This window comes from Rhinopithecus roxellana, chromosome 3, assembly GCF_007565055.1.
Source record: "Rhinopithecus roxellana isolate Shanxi Qingling chromosome 3, ASM756505v1, whole genome shotgun sequence".
NCBI lineage: Eukaryota > Metazoa > Chordata > Mammalia > Primates > Cercopithecidae > Rhinopithecus > Rhinopithecus roxellana.
This window is the reverse complement of record NC_044551.1, coordinates 154,783,651-154,804,288: the sequence shown is the minus strand read 5'-3', so window position 1 is coordinate 154,804,288 and position 20,638 is coordinate 154,783,651. Positions and strand designations below refer to the sequence as shown.

At 43.8% G+C, this 20,638-nt stretch overlaps 2 protein-coding genes across 2 annotated transcripts in view; both read left to right on the top strand.

The window, feature by feature from the left end:
* Positions 1-19,684, top strand: part of BRD8 (bromodomain containing 8) — a 44,059-nt gene extending 24,375 nt beyond the window's left edge. Inside the window, exons 21-27 of the mRNA XM_010388079.2 lie at positions 3,929-4,207; positions 5,659-5,922; positions 6,893-7,050; positions 12,858-12,947; positions 13,491-13,559; positions 18,234-18,411; positions 19,289-19,684. Of these exons, the coding sequence (XP_010386381.1) occupies positions 3,929-4,207; positions 5,659-5,922; positions 6,893-7,050; positions 12,858-12,947; positions 13,491-13,559; positions 18,234-18,411; positions 19,289-19,381 (1,131 nt within the window). The 3' untranslated portion in view covers positions 19,382-19,684. The remainder of the gene's footprint in view (positions 1-3,928; positions 4,208-5,658; positions 5,923-6,892; positions 7,051-12,857; positions 12,948-13,490; positions 13,560-18,233; positions 18,412-19,288) is intronic.
* LOC104681721 (histone H3.3-like) lies at positions 11,681-12,219 on the top strand. The gene has a single exon (XM_010388086.2). The coding sequence runs from the start codon at positions 11,731-11,733 to the stop codon at positions 12,139-12,141; it is 411 nt and encodes a 136-aa protein (XP_010386388.2). The 5' UTR covers positions 11,681-11,730; the 3' UTR covers positions 12,142-12,219.
* Positions 19,685-20,638: the final 954 nt, after the last annotated feature.

Genomic DNA, 20,638 nt, shown 5'->3' with positions numbered 1-20,638 from the left:
TTGCATTGCACAGGAAAGACAGCCTTATTCAGATTTTCGTGAATGTTTCGGAAAAGTGAGGTTTTCAGAATTCTGTTCATGGCATTGCTTAAAGAAGATTAGAGCATGGACATACGTAACATTGACCCTTATCTCAGGAACATTTGTCTCACTTAATGCTATCTTTGCAGATGGTATTTCTAGGATAGTGTTACCATTTTTTTCCCTGTTTTTATGGTTAAGGACTCTGTATAAAGAGTTCTTGGCAGCCGGGCGCAGTGGCTCATGCCTGTTAACCCAGCACTTTGGGAGGCCAAGGCTGGCAGATCACCAGGTCAGGAGTTTGAGACCAGCCTGGCCAATATGGTGAAACTCCATCTCTACTAAAAATGCAAAAATTATCTGGGCGAGGTGGCACGTGTCTGTAGTTCCAGCTATTTGGGAGGCTGAGGCAGAAGAAGCGCTTGAACCCAGGAGGCGGAGGTTGCAGTGAGTGGAGATGGCGTCACTGCACTCGAGCCTGGGCGACAGAGCAAGATTCCATCAAAAAAAAAAAAAAATAGCCCAACACTTTGGGAGGCTGAGACGGGAGGATCTCTTGAGCCCAGGAGTTTGAGACCGGCCTGGACAACAAAGTGAGACCTCTCAAAAAAAAAAAAAAAAAAAATTAGCCCAGCATGGTGGTGTGCACCTGTAGTTACAGCTACTCAGGAAGCTGTGGCTGGAGGATCTCTTGAGCCATGGAATTCAAAGTTGCAATGACCTATAGTTGCATCACTGCACTCCAGCCTGGGTGAAAGAGCAAGACCCTTTCTCAAATAAATGTAGTTTTTAACATTGCTGTTTGAAGGCTAAGCCCAGTTTTAAGAATTACTGAATTTGGCCAGACACGGTGACTCACACTTGTAATCCCAGCACTTTGCCAGGCCAAGACTGGAAGATTACTTGAGCCCAGGAGATCAAGACCAGCCTGGGCAACATAGCACCACCTTGTCTCTACAAATAATAAATCAGCCAGATGTGATGGCACGCACCTGTGGTCCCAGCTACATTGGAGGCTGAGGTGGGAGGATCACAACCCTGGCCAGTTGAGGCTGCAGTGAACTGAGATCATGCCACTGCACTCCAGCCTGGGCAACAGAGAAAAAACACCCCAAAATTTAAAATCTCAGTTCTATTCCAACTTCTGTTAATAGCAACATTTTTTATTTTTTAATTAATGAGCGACTGCACCTGGCCAACTAAACTTTTTTTTTTTTTTTTTGATTCAGAGATTTGCTCTTGTTGCCCAGGCTGGAGTGCAATGGCGCGAGCTCAGCTCACTGCAACCTCCATCTCCCGGGTTCAAGCGATTCTCCTGCCTCAGCTTCCTGAGTAGCTGAGATCACAGGCATGCACCACCAAGCCCAGCTAATTTTGTATTTTTTTTAGTAGAGACGGAGTTTTTCCATGTTGGTGAGGCTGGTCTCAAACTCCTGATCTCAGGTGATCCACCCGCCTCGGCCTCCCAAAGTGCTGGGATTACAGACGTAAGCCACCGTGCCCGGCCAAGATTTTTAAAACTCAATAGTGAAATGAAACAATGCCAAGCACCGTGGCTCACACCTGTAATCCCAGCACTTTGGGAGGCCGAGGCGGGCGGATCACTTGAGGTCACTAGTTTGAGACCAGCCTGGCCAACATGGTGAAACCCCATCTCTACTAAAAATACAAAAAATTGGCCAGGCGTGGTGGCAGGCGCCTGTAATCCCAGTTACAGGGGAGCCTGAGGCAGGAGAATTGCTTGAGCCTGGGAGGCAGAGGTTGCAGTGACCCAAGATTGAGCTATTGCACTCCAGCCCAGCCACAGAGCAAGACTGCATCTCAAAAGAAAAAAAAAAAGTTATGAAATTTTTACCATAAACAGATGGCTACGATGAAAAAATGAGTATTAGATGAATATCACTTTATAACAAAGTAAATATTTAGATAATATGTCACACTGGAGCCTGGTCTAATAGTCAAAGCCTTCTTGAGAAGGGGGTTTAAGAGGATATGATTAGAAGTCACAGATCTTTTTGCCTTTAATAGAACTGTATTAGGATGCTAAGGAAGAGAAGATACAGTCTTTGTGAGGTGATGGAAAGGTGTTCAATTAGTCCAGGAATTAGAAAATGAAATTCCTTGTTACATGGACATGTTGTAGACAAGAAAGGAATATAAAAAATAACATTGTAGTCCCAAAGCAGTCTGCAAACAGGCATGTGCTATAAACGTAAGCTCTAAAAGTTGGGAGAAGTGTGTGGAAAAGGTCCATTAAAGGACATACGTTTTGAGTTGGTAGAGAAGGTGATAAATGAGACTAGCAAACCGAATGGAAGGTGTAGGCATCTGATGGGGGTGGTGGGTGGCAATATGGAGACAAATGTAATTAGAACAGGAATTATACTAAGGAATAGGGAGGTGTACATGTGAGTGAAGGGAACAAAATAAGGCTAAATTTATGGAGGACTTTGGCAGATTGAGAAATTTATATTTAGGGTGATAGCTGTTACAAAGCCTTGAGTAGAATAACTATATTTGTTGAGAGCAGATAGGATTAAAGATAGAAAAGCTGACTAGGAGACTATGACATTTGTTCAGGAAAGGATGGACACTGACAAAACATTGTGGGAGAAAACTGGGAAGAGGACTTGCTTACTGAATATAAGAGAAGGAAGGGTCAAAAAAGAATTGTGGGTTCTGTAGACTAAGAAAATGGTGATGGGGCCGGGCGTGGTGGCTCACGCCCGTAATCCCAGCGCTTTGGGAGGCCAAGGTGGATGGATCACCTGAGGTCAGAAGTTCAAGACCAGCCTGGTCAACATGGTGAAACCCCATCTCTACTAAATATACAAAAATTAGCCGGGCGTGGTGGTGGGCACCTGTAATCCCAGCTACTCAGGAGGCTGAGGCAGGAGAATCACTTGAACCCAGAGGCAGAGGTTGCAGTGAGCCGAGATTGCGCCATTACGCTCCAGCCTGGGCAACAAGAGTGAAACTTTGTTCCAAAAACAAAACAAAACAAAACAAAACAAAGAAAATGTGATGGTGATAAAGAAATTGGGAAGAAGCAGTGATTTTGGAGATAGAGGAAATGTGATTTTTATTTTAGAAATGTTACAGCAGGTGGTAGAGCATCTAAAGGGAATTGACTTTTGGATGCATGGAGAAATGAGACCAGAATTCATATAAGTAAAGGTGGAGAGATTTGGGAGCCACCTGAATGGAGGTCAAAGTTGAAACTTCAAAGTATATATACATTTTTTAAAAATACATTAATAAGAAAGCGGAGGACCAAGCAGGAACATAGAAGGTAGGGATTTATTGAAAGTTGTAAAAGGGAGAGGACAAAGAAAGATGTAAGAAAACAAAGATAGTGGTGTAATGAGAGCAAGGGAAGATATATTTCAAGCTTGATGTTTCTCAGTATCAAGTTGGATATGACCAGAAGGATGCCAAAGGCAATCCTAAAGTGTATTTTGAAGATTTAATGGTTCATAGGTTAAAAATGTTTATACGCTGAGAAAATATCCCCTGCCCCCTCAATTTGTTTGCCTTATGGTTTAGTTATGGATGATTTGGGCTAGAGGAAAATAATTGAGCTAGCTATGCTCCAGTTCTTTCCCTTCTTTTGGTGTATGAGGAATTCCAAGTAAAAATAATTATCAGGTAATATTAATATCTCTATTATACTGTATTGTATAGTGTAATATCTCTGTTATGCTGACATAGGGCTTTTTCTTTCTTCCCGAAGACAAATATAATTTCATGTCTCCCTTCAGCAAGATTTTAATTCTTCCTAATGATGAATACTTGAATACAGATAAATTTCTGGCCCCTTATTTTTCTACTGAACTCAGGAGATGGAGATGCCTCAGGAATATTTATTTGAATGAATTTAATGCATTTTCTTCCTGTGTATTTACAGATGGGACATAAGTGGGTTTGGTTGGATTCTGAACAAGATTATCCCAATGACTCTGAGTTGAGCAATGACCGCAGGTCCCTCTTCAGCTCATGGGACTCCAGTCTGGATCTTGATGTGGGCAGCTGGAGGGAAACTGAGGATCCAGAAGCTGAGGAACTAGAGGAAAGCAGCCCAGAGAGAGAACCTAGTGAACTGCTTGTTGGGGACGAAGGCAGTGAGGAATCTCAGGAAGCAGCAAAGAAAGCCAGCCACCAGAACCTCCTCCACTTTCTCTCTGAGGTAACAGTGAGCTCTTATTTCCAAAGCTGGAAGAGCCTCAACTTTCTAAGAGAATGCTTATCCTTACATGCTTCTACCACTCTTAACATTGTTTACTAAAATATAAGCTCCACAATGGCAGGGATTAAGTTCATTGCTATGTCCTCAGCACTTGGTGCTGATACAGAATATGCATCAAATACATGCTTTTGGGGCCGGGTGCAGTGGCTCACGCCTGTAATCCCAGCACTTTTGGAGGCTGAGGCCAGTGGATCACTTGAGGTCGGGAGTTCGAGACCAGCCTGGCCAACATGGTGAAACCCCGTCTCTACTAAAAATACAAAAATGGCCAGGTGCAGTGGCTCACACCTGTAATCCCAGCACTTTGGGAGGCTGAGGCGGGTGGATCACTTGATGTCAGGAGTTCGAGACCAGCCTGGCCAACATGGTGAAACCCCATCTCTACTAAAAATACAAAAAATTAGCCGGGTGTAGTGGCGGGCACCTGTAATCCCAGCTGCTTAGGAGGCTGAGGCAGGAGAATCACTCGAACCTGGGAGGCTGACGTTGTAATGAGCTGAGGTCACACCATTGCACTCTAGCCTGGGCAACAGAGTGAAACTCTGTCTTTAAATAAATAAATAAATAAAAATAAAAATACAAAAATTAGCCAGACGTGGTGGCATGTGCCTGTAATCCCAGCTACCCAGGAGGCTGAGGCAGGAGAATTGCTTGAACGCGGGAGGCGGAGGTTGCAGTGAGCCGAGATCGTGCCATTGGACTCCAGCCTGGGTAACAGAGCGAGACTCCATCTCAAAAATAAAAAATAAAAAAATATATGCTTTTTGACTGAATTTCTAATACCTCAGTCATTACGGGCCTGAATCATAAGGACTGCTTTATAAGTATCCTTGTAATTCATGCTTTTGGAGTTGTGCGAAATTATACTTGCACAAATTTTCCTCGAAGCTTAAAATGTTGTGACTTTAAGGTAGTATTTTTAAGTGTCATTACCTTGGTTAAGGGCTGGGGACCAGAAATAAACAGAATTGGAAAGAGAGTTATATGTATACTGTTACTGAATACATTTAGGAGAACCTAGATCAAGATCAGCAAGCATCCATTTCAAATTGCTACTTCTCTCTACAAGTGTCTGTGGTAGACAAAATTTTCAACACTTTATTCTAGACAGCCACTCCCAATTGATCAGAGTTGACACTTGAGATGAAAAAGTAGAACATAAACTCCTGGAAGAGGCAAGAACCGTATCTTTCTTGTTCATTGTAGTGTCCCCACCAACCAGCCCAGTGCCTGTGTATATATTTGGCAGATTTTAGATGATTATATTAATGAAACTATTTTGTCCTCTCAGACTTAGTCACTGTGACAGTGTTAGCATGTGGCATTGTTGATATGTGGACGATGATTTTCATTGGTGTTCCTGTGCAGCTAATAATAAACTTTGATTGCAGGTCGCTTACTTAATGGAGCCCTTGTGCATTAGCAGCAACGAATCAAGTGAAGGCTGCTGCCCTCCATCTGGTACCAGACAAGAAGGAAGGGAAATTAAAGCTAGCGAAGGAGAAAGGAAGCTCTGCAGAGAGACTGAAGAGCTTTCAGCCAAAGGAGACCCATTAGTAGCTGAAAAGCCACTGGGAGAAAATGGAAAGCCAGAGGTGGCTTCAGCTCCTTCTATTATTTGTGCAGTTCAGGGACTACTCACAGAGAGTAAAGAGGTAAGAAAGTAACTTAAATCAGCTGTCTTGCTGGTCTTCTGCCTAGGGAAGTAGAACAGAGTGGTTAGAGCACATAGGCTAACTCCAGAAAGTTAAACTACCTGGATCCAAATCCTGGATTGAGCACCAGTTTTAGCTGTGTTACCTTAGGCATGTTAGTGAACCTTTTAGAACTTCAGTTTTCTCTGCAGAAATGCAATAATAGCACCCTATTTTGTGGGTTTGCTGTGAGGTTTAAATGAGATAATTCATGAAAAGCACTTAGCAGCACAGTGCCTGGCTTATAGTAAGCAATAAGTAAAATTTAGAATACCATCATCATTATTATCTGGCAGGCGGGGTGCAGTGGCTCATGCCTGTAATCCCAGTGCTTTGGGAGGCTGAGGCAGGAGAATCTCTTGAGTCAGGAGTTTGAGACCAGTCTGGGCAATACAGGGAGACACTGTCTCTACAAAAAAACAAAAAACAAATTAGCCAGGTATGGTGGCATGTACCTGTAGTTCCAGCTACTTGGGAGTCTCAGGGGGAGCCCAGGAGTTCAAGGCTGCAGTGAGCCATGATGATGCCACTGCACTCCAGCCTGGGCAACAGAGTGAGACCCTGTCTCAAAAAAAAAACAAAAACAAAAAAAAAAAACAAAAAAAAAAACAAAAAAAAAAACTATCTGGCCAGCTAGAGTAGTTAACTCCAGGGCCACAGGTGATCATGATGGTTTTTAAAGAATCCAATGAGAATTGGGCAAATAATGCTTTTCCATTTTGGTGGAGGTGAGTGGCACGGAGTCAAAGTCCTCCAGCAAGACTGTTACCAAGAACTCATTGACTTAGGTCTAGTTAAGTCAGCTTTCTTTAATTTCTTTTGTAGCTTTATATAATTGACCTCTTCTCACCTTACGGGCAGCTTTCATTTAAAAATTACTATGCAGAAAGTAAATCTCCTTCTAAAGTTTCCTGTTTCCTGGCATTCCTAGGGGGAGGCTCAGCAAGAATCCAAAGGGGAGAACCAGGGTGAAGTGTATGTGTCAGAGATGGAAGACCAGCCCCCTTCAGGCGAGTGTGATGATGCCTTTAACATTAAGGAGACTCCCTTGGTGGATACACTTTTCAGCCATGCTACCTCCTCAAAGCTGTAAGCCTAGACTTTCATCCAAATTTGTTAAGATTCATACTTCTGTTTATGCATATTTGAATCATGAAATGGATTACTTTTATAAGTTAAAGAAAATTACAGTTGGAAAACACAAAAATATAATTAATTAAGTATAATTTTAACATCATATAAATAGAAGTCTATGTGCTCTCCTGTTATAAAACAAATCTGTTTCATCAGTATTAGGACTGTCTTTCAAGGCAAGGTGTGGTGGCTCACACCTGTAATTCCAGCACTTTGGGAGGCCAAGGCAGGAGGATCCCTTGATCCCAGGACTTTGAGACCAGCCTGGGCAACATAGGGAGACCCTGCCTCTACAAAATAAAACTTTTTTTTTTTGAGACGGAGTCTGGCTCTGTCGCCCAGGCTGGAGTGCGGTGGCCGGATCTCAGCTCACTGCAAGCTCCGCCTCCCAGGTTCAGGCCATCCGCCTCCCAGGTTCAGGCCATCCGCCTCCCAGGTTCAGGCCATCCGCCTCCCAGGTTCACGCCATCCGCCTCCCAGGTTCACGCCATTCTCCTGCCTCCGCCTCCCAAGTAGCTGGGACTACAGGCGCCCGCCTCGTCGCCCGGCTAGTTTTTTGTATTCTTTAGTAGAGACGGGGTTTCACCGTATTAGCCAGGATGGTCTCGATCTCCTGACCTTGTGATCCGCCCGTCTCAGCCTCCCAAAGTGCTGGGATTACAGGCTTGAGCCACCGTGCCCGGCCGACAAAATAAAACTTTTAAAAAAATTAGCCAGGTATGGTGTCATTTGCCTATAGTCTCAGCTACTCTGGAAGCTGAGGTGGGAGGATCGCTTGAGCCCAGGAGGTCAAGGCTGCAGTGAGACATGATTGTGCCACTGTACTCTAGCCTAATCTGTATTACTCCAGCCTGGGTGATGGAGCTAATGTTGTACAAACTATGCCTAATATACAAACTATGATGCTTTTTTTCTTTAATAGAGACAGGGTCTAGCTCCATCACCCAGGCTGGAGTGCAATGGGCACGATCATGACTCACTGCAGCTTGACTTCCCAAACTCAAGGGATCCTCCTACCTCAGGCTTCCAAGTAGCTGGGAATACGGGCATGGGCCACCACACCCAGCTGATTTTTTATTTTTTGTAGAGACAGGGCCAGCCTTGCTATATTGCCCAGGCTTGTCTTGAACTTCTGGTTTCAAGTGATCCTCCTACCTCAGCCTCCTAAAGTGTTGGCATTACAGGCATGAGCCACTGTGCCTGGCCCAAACTATACCTCTTTTTAAAAATATTAAAATAGAGCCGGGCGCGGTGGCTCAAGCCTGTAATCCCAGCACTTTGGGAGGCCGAGACGGGCAGATCACGAGGTCAGGAGATCGAGACCATCCTGGCTAACACGGTGAAACCCTGTCTCTACTAAAAAATACAAAAAACTAGCCAGGCGACGAGGCGGGCGCCTGTAGTCCCAGCTACTTGGGAGGCTGAGGCAGGAGAATGGCATAAATCCGGGAGGCGGAGCTTGCAGTGAGCTGAGATTCGGCCACTGCACTCCAGCCTGGGTGACAAAGCGAGACTCCGTCTCAAAAAAAAAAAAAAAATTAAAATAGCTTTTATGAACTTGAAATGGAAAATTATTTTGATGTAGGAGACAAGGGAGAGGCTTAAAAAAATTTTTTTTTAAAGAAAAAAATTAGGCCAGGCACGGTGGCTCACATCTATAGTCTCAGCACTTTGGGAGGCTGATGCAGGAGGATTGCTTGAGCTCAGGGTTTTGAGACTAGCCTGGGCAACATAGTGAAACCTCATCTTTACAAAAAATAAACAAAATGTACTGGGTGTGGGGGCATGCACCTGTAGTCCCAGCTACACGGGAGGCCAAGGCAGGAGGATTGCTTGAACTTGGGAGGTGAAGGTTACAGTGAGCTATGATCGTGTCACTACACAGCCTGGGTGACAGAGCAAGACCCTGTCTCAAAAAACAAAACAAGAAAAAAAAGAAGGCCGGGCACGGTGGCTCAAGCCTGTAATCCCAGCACTTTGGGAGGCCGAGGAGGGTGGATCACGAGGTCAGGAGATCAAGACCATGTTGGCTAACATGGTGAAACCCCATCTCTACTAAAAATACAAAAAATTAGCTGTGCGTGGTGGTGGGTGCCTGTAGTCTCAGCTACTCGGGAGGCTGAGGCAGAAGGATGGTGTGAACCTGGGAGGTGGAGCTTGCAGTGAGCTGAGATCGTGCTACTGCACTCCAGCCTGGGCAACAGAGCAAGACTCCGTCTCAAAAAAAAAAAAAAAAAAAAAAAAAGAAAAGAAAAAAATTATTTTGAAGTTTGTGATCTTTGTTTCTTTTTCACGTCTCTTAGGGGATTGTTTATGTCAAGCTTGTCTAATCCCTAGCCTGCAGCCCAGGACACCTTTGAATGGGGCCAAACACAAATTCTTAAAACATTATGAGATTTATGCATTGACTTTTTTTTTCTTTTCTTTTCTTTTCCAGCTCATCAGCTATTGTTAGTGTATTTTATGTGTGGTCCAAGACAATTCTTCTTCTTCCAGGGTAGCCCAGGGAAGCCAAAAGATTGGACACCCTGGTTTATATAATTGTCTCATCTTTGTATAGATAATTATAGGACTAAAAAACACATTTTCAAATCTTAATGGGGGGCTGTTCTTTTTAACAGGAAACCAAAAAAAATATTATTATTTTTTTTGAGGTAGGATCTCACTCTGTTGCTCAAGTTAGAGTGCAATGGTGTGATCTTGGCTCACCTCAGCCTCATGAATAGCTGGGAACACAGGTGTGCACCACCACACCTAGCTGATTTTTTTGTATTTTTGTTAGAGACGGGGTTTCGTCATATTGCCCAGACTGGTCTTGTACTCCTGGACTCAAGCGATCCCCTGCCTAGGCCTCCCAAAGTCCTGGGATTATAAGAATGAACCACTGCATCTGGCATGAAGTGAATTACATTTTAAAGCAGAAAAACAAAGTTGTTTTTATCTGTGACTCCTGGCCTCAAGTGATTCTCCTGCCTCAGCCTTTCAAAGTGCTGAGATTATAGGCATGAGCCACTACAGCAAAGTTATTTTTGTTATGGTAATAAATAAATTGTTCTTTTTCCGGCCTGTGTCAGATCCATCTGTTGAGAGAATATAGTATGAATTGTTTTTTTTTTCTTCAGTGTATTTCAGATCCACCTAGTTGTCTGTGGTAAGGCAAAACTAATAATTATTCTAGTGTTTTTTTGTCTAAGATATACAGCTGAACCAGGCATATATATATAATTATATATATGTATATAAAATTATATATATACACACATATATATATATAATATTTTTTAAACAGCAGATTTCTTTTTTTTTTCTCATAGAGACAGGGTCTTGCTTTGTTGCCCAGGCTGGGTCTTGAACTCCTGGCTTCAAGTAGTCCCACCTCAGCCTCCCAAAGTGCTGGGATTATAGGCCTGAGCCACTGTGCCCAGCCTAGATTTCAATTTTTGGTACACAAATAGGATACAGTTTAAAATGTAGATTGGTGACGAATGCCTTCATTTGCTTTTCTATAACTCCTTAAGTATGAGCAATAGCGTGCTAAGATGACATATTGTGACTGTACAAACAGCAGGAAATCTGCAATCTGTGACTTTTTTTTTTTTTTTGAGACAGAGTCTCACTCTGTCACCCAGGCTGGAGTGTAGTGGCGCAATCTCGGCTCATTGCAAGCTCCGCCTCCTGGGTTCACACCATTCTCCTGCCTTAGCCTCCCGAGCAGCTAGGACTACAGGCACCCGCCACCACGCCCAGTTAAGTTTTCTTTGTATTTTTAGTAGAAATGGTGTTTCACCGTGTTGGCCAGGATGGTCTCAATCTCCTGACCTCATGATCCGCCCACCTTGGCCTCCCAAAGTGCTGGGATTACAGGTGTGAGCCACCGCGCTGGGCCCAATCTGAGACATTTTATCTTATGGCAGTTCACAGTCTTGGATGGTAAATTCCACATTCTTACCTTAGAATTGATTAAATATGAAATCTTAATTAGAAAGCAGTAGATATCCAGCCTGGGCAACATAGTGGGACCTTGTCTCTACAACAAATACAGAAATTAGTTGCAGGGTGTGGTGGCATGTGCCTGGAGTCCCAGCTACTTGGGAGGCTGAGGCAGGAGGATCGCTTGAACCCAGCAGGTTGAGGCTGCAGTGAGCCATGATCACACTACTGCACTTCAGCCTGGGCAACAGAGCAAGACCCTGTCTCAAAAAAAAAAAAAAAAATGGGTAGGCATGGTGGTTCATGCCTGTAATCCCAGCACTTTGGGAGGCTGAGGCAGATGGATCACTTGAGGCCAGGAGTTTGAGCCCAGCCTGGCCAACATGGCAAAACCCTGTCTCTATGGAAAATATGAAAATTAGTTGGGCGTGGTGGTGTGCACCTTTAGTCCCAGCTACTTGGGAGGCTGAGGCAGGAGAATTGCTTGAACCCGGGAGGCAGAGGTTGCAGTGAGCTGAGATCGCCACTGCACTCCAGCCTGGGCAACAGAGCAAGACTTTGTCTCAGAAAAATAAAATTAAAAAATTAAAAGAGAGTGTTCGCAGCCGCCGCCGCCCCGCTGTTGCTCTCTAACGCCAGCGCCGCCTTTCGCTCACCGAGCTCCAGCGGAAGGAGAAGGGGGGTAAGTAAGGAGGTCTCTGTACCATGGCTCCTACAAAGCAGACTGCCCGCAAATCGACCGGTGGTAAAGCACCCGGGAAGCAACTGGCTACAAAAGCCGCTCGCAAGAGTGCGCCCTCTACTGGAGGGGTGAAGAAACCTCATCGCTACAGGCTTGGTACTGTGGCGCTTCGTGAAATTAGACGTTATCAGAAGTCCACTGAACTTCTGATTCGCAAACTTCCCTTCCAGCGTCTGGTGCGAGAAATTGCTCAGGACTTTAAAACAGATCTGCGCTTCCAGAGCGCAGCTATCGGTGCTTTGCAGGAGGCAAGTGAGGCCTATCTGGTTGGCCTTTTTGAAGACACCAACCTGTGTGCTATCCATGCCAAACGTGTAACAATTATGCCAAAAGACATCCAGCTAGCACGCCGCATACGTGGAGAACGTGCTTAAGAATCCACTATGATGGGAAACATTTCATTCTCAAAAAAAAAAAAAAAAAAAATTCTCTTCTTCCTGTTATTGGTAGTTCTGAACGTCAGATATTTTTTTTCCATGGGGTCAAAAGGTACCTAAGTATGATTGCGAGTGGAAAAATAGGGGACAGAAATCAGGTATTGGCAGTTTTTCCATTTTCATTTGTGTGTGAATTTTTAATATAAATGCAGAGGCGTAAAGCATTAATGCAAGTTAAAATGTTTCAGTGAACAAGTTTCAGCGGTTCAACTTTATAATTATTATAAATAAACTTGTTAAATTTTTCTGGACAATGCCAGCATTTGCATTTTTTTAAAACAAGTAAATTTCTTATTGACGGCAACTAAATGGTGTTTGTAGCATTTTTATCATACAGTAGATTCCATCCATTCACTATACTTTTCTAACTGAGTTGTCCTACATGCAAGTACATGTTTTTAATGTTGTCTGTCTTCTGTGCTGTTCCTGTAAGTTTGCTATTAAAATACATTAAACTATAAAAAAGAAAAATTAAAAGAGAAAGCAATAGATATTAATAACTAACTCTGCTTGGCCAGATAACTTAAGGGGAGATAAAAAGCTTCAGGTATTAATTAGGAGCATGTCTTAAGAAAACCTCATTACCCACCTGGGGGAGACAGAATATTATTTGTGAAGTTACTGTCTCTTTTCTTCATGTTTTATCCCCATAGGACTGATCTAAGCCAGGATGACCCAGTTCAGGATCATTTGCTATTCAAGAAGACTCTCCTGCCAGTCTGGAAGATGATTGCCAGTCACAGGTAGGTCTCCAAAGTGGTAATAGGATTATGTTCAGAACTGAAGTAGTAATACATATTGGGGTTTAAGCATAAAAGGAGATATGTTCATCCCTCAAATGAGCCATAGTTGAAAGGTAGATTCTGTATCTAAGCCTGATTTATCCCAAAGTACCCACAGCTGCTTTCACAAGTCTGTACAAGAAATAGTTGCTGTGCCATTTGAATTGCCTCTAGAAAGTGGTTCCTATTACATGATAACATTTATATTTAAAATGCATATTCTTTTCAATCTGGTGGATTCTCTTTTTTCACAGAGACAGTGCCTCGGGAACTCTGAACAAATTTCTGAGCCCTAAATCAATATATTGTAATAATATATATTTTAGAGTTTTTTTTTTTTTTTTTTTTTTAACTCTCTGGCAAGGGGGAACAAATAGATTTTTTCCAAATGGTGCTCATAGTCTGCATTCCCCTAAAGGAAGTATACTAAGAACTGAGCTACTCTTCTCGTTTAGAATGCCTTGCCAGGGTTTCTTTACCCTCTCTGGGTTTGTCCCTTAACAGGTTCAGCAGTCCATTTCTGAAGCCTGTGTCAGAAAGGCAGGCCCCAGGGTACAACGATGTGGTAAAAAGGTCAGTGAAAAAGGGGTAAAGAAAGGTTGGTTGCTTTTATATCTGCCTTTTCATTTTTTATTTCCCATCTGTTATTTATTTTTATTACTTACAAACTCAAGATGTTTCATAGCCAAACAAGTTTATGAAGTTATGATGAGCTCCGTATCATATCTTCATTTAAGAAGGAATGCAGGAAACAAAAGGATGATACAGGCTTTTTATTTTGTACTATTCACTTTTAAGTAACATGATCCTTTCTCTCTATATACATATATATATATATATTTTTTTTTTTAACAGGGTCTCACTCTGTTGCCCAAGCTGGAGTGCAGTGGTACAGTCTTGGTTCACTGCAACATCCACTTCCCAGGCTCAAGCGATTCTCCAGCCTCAGCCTCCCAAGTAGCTAAGACTATAAGCATGAGCCACCAGGTCCCGCTAATATTATTTTTTGTAGAAACGGAACTTTGCCACGTTGCCCAGACTGGTCTTGAACTCCTGAGCTCATCCATTCTGCCTGCCTAGGCCTTCCAAAGTGCTGGGATTACAGGTATGAGCCTTGGTGCCCAGCCTGCTCATTAATTATAATCTTAAATTAGCCTTTGGTTGTTTCTGACACTATTCTTTTGGAGCAAATCTTTAAAAGGAACTCTGTATTTATTCAGTTAAGTTAGTTATAGGTATACTAAGGCACAGATGTCAATCCAAATGGAAGTTATGAACATTGGTTGACTGTAGTACTGTGTCCGGAATTGGTTCCTTCCGGTGGGTTCCTGGTCTCGCTGACTTCAAGAATGAAGCTGCAGACCCTCAAGGTGTTACAGTTCTTAAAGATGGTGTGTCCGGAGTTTGTTCCTTCAGATGTTCACATGTGTCCAGAGTTTCTTCCTCCCAGTGGGCTCTTGATGACTTCAGGAGTTAAGCCGCAGACCTTCACAGTGAGTGTTACAGCTCTTAAAGGTGGCACGTCTGGAGTTGTTTGTTCCTTTTGGTGGGTTTGTGGTCTCTCTGGCTTCAGGAGCGAAGCTGCAGACCTTCAGGGTGAGTGTTACAGCTCATAAACATAGTGCAGACCCAAAGAGCGAGCAGGGGCAAGAATTACTGCAAAGGGTTAAATAACAAAGGTTTCACACCATGGAAAGGGACCCTGCCACGTTGAAGCTGCTGGCTCTGGTGGCCAGCTTTTATTCCGTTATTTGGCCCTGCCCACATCCTACTGATTGGTCCATTTTACAGAGTGCTGATTGGTACGTTTACAAACCTTTAGCTAGATACAGAGCACCAATTGGTGCGTTTTTACAGAGTACTGATTGGTGCATTTACAAACCTTTAGCTAGACACAGAACACTGATTGGTGTGTTTACAATCCTTTAGCTAGACAGAAAAGTTCTCCAAGTCCCCACCTGACCCAGAAGCCCAGCCGGCTTCACCTCTCAGTATTTTGGGATTTTATTTTTATTTTTTATTTAAATTTTTTTTTTTTTTTTTGGCCAGGCATGGTGGCTCATACCTGTAATCCCAGCACTTTGGGAGGCTGAGGCAGGCGGATCACGAGGTCAGGAGATCGAGACCATCCTGGCTGACATGGTGGAACTCCATCTCCACTAAAAAATACAAAAAAAAATTAGCCGGGCGTGGTGGTAGGTGACTGTAGTCCCAGCTACTCGGGAGGCTGAGGCAGGAGAATAGTGTAAACCTGGGAGGCGGAGCTTGCAGTGAACCGAGATCGCGCCACTGCACTCCAGCCTGGGCAACAAAGCCAGACTCTGTCTCAAAAAATAAATAAATAAATAAAATTTTGAGACAGGGTCTCACTCTTGCTAAACAGTGGTGCAATCATGGCTCACTGCAGCCTTGACTTCCTGGGCTCAAGCAGTCTTCCCACTTCAGTCTCCTGAGTAGCTGGGACTACAGGCATGCGCTACTGCACTTAGCTAATTTTTAAATTTATTATATTTTAAATTTTTACTTATTATTTTTTGAGACAGGTCTCACTCTGTCACTCAGGCTGGAGTGCAGTGGCACATTTCATGGATACCTTAGCCTCAACTGCCCAGGCTCAAGCTATCCTTCCACCTCAGCCTCCCTAATAGCTGGGTCTAGAGGTGTGTGCCACCATGCTCAGCTAATTTTTGTATTTTTTTGTAGACATAGAGTTTTACCATGGTGCCCAGGCTTGTCTCAGACTCCTGGGCTCATGCAATTCACCCACCTCAGCCTCCCAAAGTGCTGGGATTACAGGTGTGAGCCACTGTGCCTGGCCTGATTTTTTTATTGTAATAAAACTTTTTCTTTGTTTGAAATGTTATTATTTTTCTTCAGAATATCACTAAGGAGGAATTTTTAAATTTTTTATAGATATGGTGTCTCACTATATTGCCCAGGTTGGTCTTAAATTCCTAGTCTCAAATGATCCTCCCACCTTGGCCTTCCAAAATGCTGGGATTACAGGTAGGTAATCCCAGCCTATTTTGCATTTTTTATTTTCTTTTGAGACAGAGTCTCGCTCTGTTGCCAGACTGGAGTGCAGTGATGAGATCTTGGCTCACTGCAACCTCTGCCTCCCGGGTTCAAGCAATTCTCCTGCCTCAACCTCCCGAGTAGCTGGAACTACAGGTGTGCGCTACCACGCCCAGCTAATTTTTGTATTTTTAGTAGAGACGGGGTTTCACCATGTTGGCCAGGATGGTCCCAATCTCTTGACCTCGTGATCTGCCTGCCTCAGCCTCCCAAAGTGCTGGGATTACAGGCATGAGCCACCATGCTTGGCCTATTTTGGATTTTTATAGCATAAGTCATCTAAAATGCTGTCATAAACCTGTATGGTAATAGAGTGTAAAAGTTCATGACAGGACCTTTGGAGAGTCACTTGTCTGTGCTGCTATAGTACAATACCACAGGCTGGATAATTTATAAAAAACAGAAACCTATTTCTCTTTGTTTTGGTTCTGGAGTCCAAGATCAAGGCACTGGTAGTTTTGGTGTGTGAGGTGGGTTACTCTCTGCTTCTAAGGTGATGCCTTGTTGTTGTATTCTGCAGAGGGGACACACACTGTATCCTCACATGGCAGAAAGGACAGAAGGGTAAGAGGGCACTCTCTTCGATATGGAGCCCTTTTATAAGGATGCTAATCCCATTCATGAAGGCAGAGTACTCATGAGTTAATTACCTCCCAGAGGCCCCACCTCTTAATACTGTTGCACTTGGGATTAAGTTTCAATATGAATTCTAGAGGGGATACCATCATTGAAACAGCAGAGACAGAATGATACCATCATTCAAACAGCAGAGACAAACTTCTTTAGGTATGAGGAAACTAAAGCTCAGAGGTGCTTGGTCATGACTTGCTCGTGATCAACCAACAGTTACTAGCAGAGCTAGAACTAAGCCCCAGATTCCTACCTGCAGTTCAGTCTTCTTTCTACACTGCTGTGCCTTCTCTTACATATCTACTTTCTGTGTTTTATTAATATTGTCTTAATATTCACTTGATCCTTTTTTCATCTCCATGAAAGGAGAAAAAATTATTCTTAGCTTTTTATTTGTGTGGTAAGAGAAGTAGACTAAATAATATATGACTGTACATTGTAAACAGCAAATAACTACTGTGTGATAAATTTATCATTGGTGCTGTTTACAACTTTGGAACCTGGGGCCAGCACTGCTCCTCTGATCGTATAGTGGCTTGACCTGTGGGCTCTGGAGTCAGGCTGCCTCTGAATTGGAATTTAGGCTGTGTGCCTTTCAGTGAGTACTTAACCTCTTTAGATTTCAATTTCTTCATCTGTCAAATGGAGATAATAAGGCCAGGGGCGGTGGTTCATGCTTTGGGGTAATCCCAGCACTTTGGGATGCCAAGGAAGATGGATCACCTGAGGTCAGGAGTTCGAGACTAGCCTGACCAACATGGTGAAACCCCATCTCTACTAAAAATACAAATATTATGGCCGGGCGTGGTGGCTTACGCTTGTAATCCAAGCACTTTGGGAGGTCTAGGTGGGCAGATCACAAGGTCAGGAGATTGAGACCACGGTGAAACCCCATCTCTACTAAAAATACAAAAAAATTAGCCGGGCGTGGTGGTGGGCGCCTGTAGTCCCAGCTACTTTGGGGGCTGAGGCAGGAGAATGGCATGAACCCGGGAGGCAGAGCTTACAGTCAGCTGAGATCGCGCCACTGCACTCCAGCCTGGGAGAGAGAGCGAGACTCCGTCTCAAAAAAAAAGCAACAACAACAACAACAAAAAAAACAAAAATTAGCTGGGCATGGTGGTGCACACCTGTAATCCCAGTTATTCTGGAGGCTGAGGCAGGGGAATCGCTTGAACCTGGGAGGCGGAGGTTGCAGTAAGCTGAAATTGCTGCATTGCAATGGAGCAATCAGAGTGAAACTCTGACTTTAAAAAAAAGTGCAACAAGAGTGAAACTCTGACTTAAAAAAAAAAAGGGGGATATTAATTGATACCTACCTTACAGGTTTATTGAGAGGATTGAGTTAGTATAGAAATACAGTGTTTGGCCTATTGTAAACAGGCAAATATTAACTGCTGTTGCTATTTTATTATCTGATGAGGGTTGTTATCTTTGTTACTGTTTTCATTAAGAACTGGTTAGTTCTTCAAGAGAACACGTTAGGTTATCATGTTCTACACAAAAGTTTGATTTTCTTTGTTTTTTCTTGGTCACCTGCAGACCCATGGACTTAACTAGCCTGAAGAGAAATCTCTCTAAAGGTCGGATTCGCACCATGGCCCAATTCCAGCGAGACCTGATGCTGATGTTCCAAAATGCTGTAATGTACAATGACTCTGATCATCACGTATACCATATGGCTGTGGAGATGCGGCGAGAAGTCCTGGAGCAGATTCAGGTAGCGTATGTAGATATCTGTAGCCTCTGGGATCTTGATTTCAGATCAAGATTCTATGAGAATAAAGGTGATTTCGAGGTGACTTTGTGTTCTCAGAGTTTACTTTTTTTTTTTTTTTTTGAGACGGAGTCTTGCTGTGTCGCCCAGGCTGGAGTGCAGTGGCCGGATCTCAGCTCACTGCAAGCTCCGCCTCCCGGGTTTACGCCATTCTCCCGCCTCAGCCTCCCAGTAGCTGGGACTACAGGCGCCCGCCACCAAGCCCGGCTAATTTTTTGTATTTTTAGTAGAGACGGGGTTTCACCATGTTAGCCAGGATGGTCTTGATCTCCTGGCCTCGTGATGCACCCGCCTCGGCCTCCCAAAGTGCTGGGATTACAGGCTTGAGCCACCGCGCCCGGCCCAGAGTTTACTTTTAAAGGTGATTAAGGCCCTGAAGGATTGATAATGTGCCAGCTGGTTTGGAAAACCCTGAGCCTCACAGTAAGTCCAGCTTTGATAGTGAAGTCGTCTAGGAATGCAGGCGGCAGTGAAGAGCTCTCAAGAGAGCTGAGGATAGACAAGTAATGGGAATTCCCGCTTCCAGAGCCTCAAGTCAAAGGCTAAACTCCAAAGAGACCGGAGTCACTGTGTATTTTTTGGTTGCTTCATCTGTTGATATTAATGTATGTTCACACTTTCCCATCTTTAGGGGATAAGATATAGTAGCTAGAAGACATTTGTGGGTTTCTTTTCTGGGTAGCATCATACTTTAAAGAAAAAAGTATAGTTGAGTCTATTTGCCAAAAAAAAAAAAAAAAAAAAAAAAAAAAAAAAAAACTTGCAATACTTCAGCGTTAAAGGTTCATAATAGCTTGCTATGTGTTCCTTAACCCTTTAGGTACTGAATATTTGGTTAGACAAAAGAAAAGGCTCAAGTAGTCTGGAAGGGGAACCAGCCAACCCAGTGGATGATGGAAAACCTGTTTTCTAACCTGCAGCTGCTATCCTGACTTTTTCTAGAGTTTGAACCTCTCCCCGAACTCTGACCCACAGAGGATCCTGGGACTTCTTTGCTATGTCCCTACTTTCTTTTCAAATAAGAATAATGCCTTGACTCACAACCAACGAGTCAAAGATGCATGTGGACATAATATAAAGCAAAAAAGGGGAAGCTGAGGTTTGGGTTTATGCCATAAATGTTGCCCGCATCTTTGTTCCATAGGCTTGATTTAAAGACAATTCGATTAGATATTTTACTAAGCCTTTTCCTCTATAAATAAATGTCTTTACACAAATGAATATTGCTTTTTAATGACTAGATAAGCTGGGCATAGAGGGGACAGCATCATCCAGCTAAATGAAGGTATCTGACATGGGTCTTCTTACATATACCACCTGGAAAGGAATGGGGGGGTTCTTATCATTTATAGAGTAGGGATAATTGCAGCATCCTTCAAACGGGCAGAAGGATGAAATAAGTTATGAGTAAAATGTCAGGAAACATCTAGTGCTCTAACATTCACAAGAAGAATAAAAATGACTGGCTAGTTCCCTTTGGTTAAAACGAACTGGCCAGAGGCTGCAAGGCTCCTTGCTGGGATTGGCCCTCTGCAGCCACCGTCCTCACGCTGGGGCCTCAGGTCTCCTAGCAACAAGTTGTAGCATACGAGGACGGCCGCTGAGGTGAGTACTTAAGAGTCAAATTCAGAATTTGCAGGTGCAATCCGGAAAGTCCCCGCAGACCCAGAAGCCCTGCTTTCCAATTAGGCCTGACCCTATGCACAGAGAGGTCCCTGCGGGACAGGGTCGCTTCACAGAGGCAGCCGACTGAGGCTGCTCACGCACCGCTGTAGTGGTGTGTGGTTGCCCACCAGCCACCGCCCCCTCGAGCCCCCACCACCCGCCCCACTGCACTCTGCTGCCTGAGGCTGTCGCTGGTTCCAGACCTTCAGTCGCCCCTTGGCCTCTGGTCATGTGAGCCCATAGTCCTTTCCGCCTCGGTGACAGCGTGTACGAAAAGCCGAGGCTCGATTTGGACATAGTAGGAATCCTATTATTGAGACCCTGTACATAGAAAAACATAGCAGTTTCTGGCCGGGCGCGGTGGCTCAAGCCTGTAATCCCAGCACTTTGGGAGGCCGAGATGGGCGGATCACGAGGTCAGGAGATCGAGACCATCCTGGCTAACACGGTGAAACCCCGTCTCTACTAAAAATACAAAAAAAAAACTAGCCGGGCGAGGTGGCGG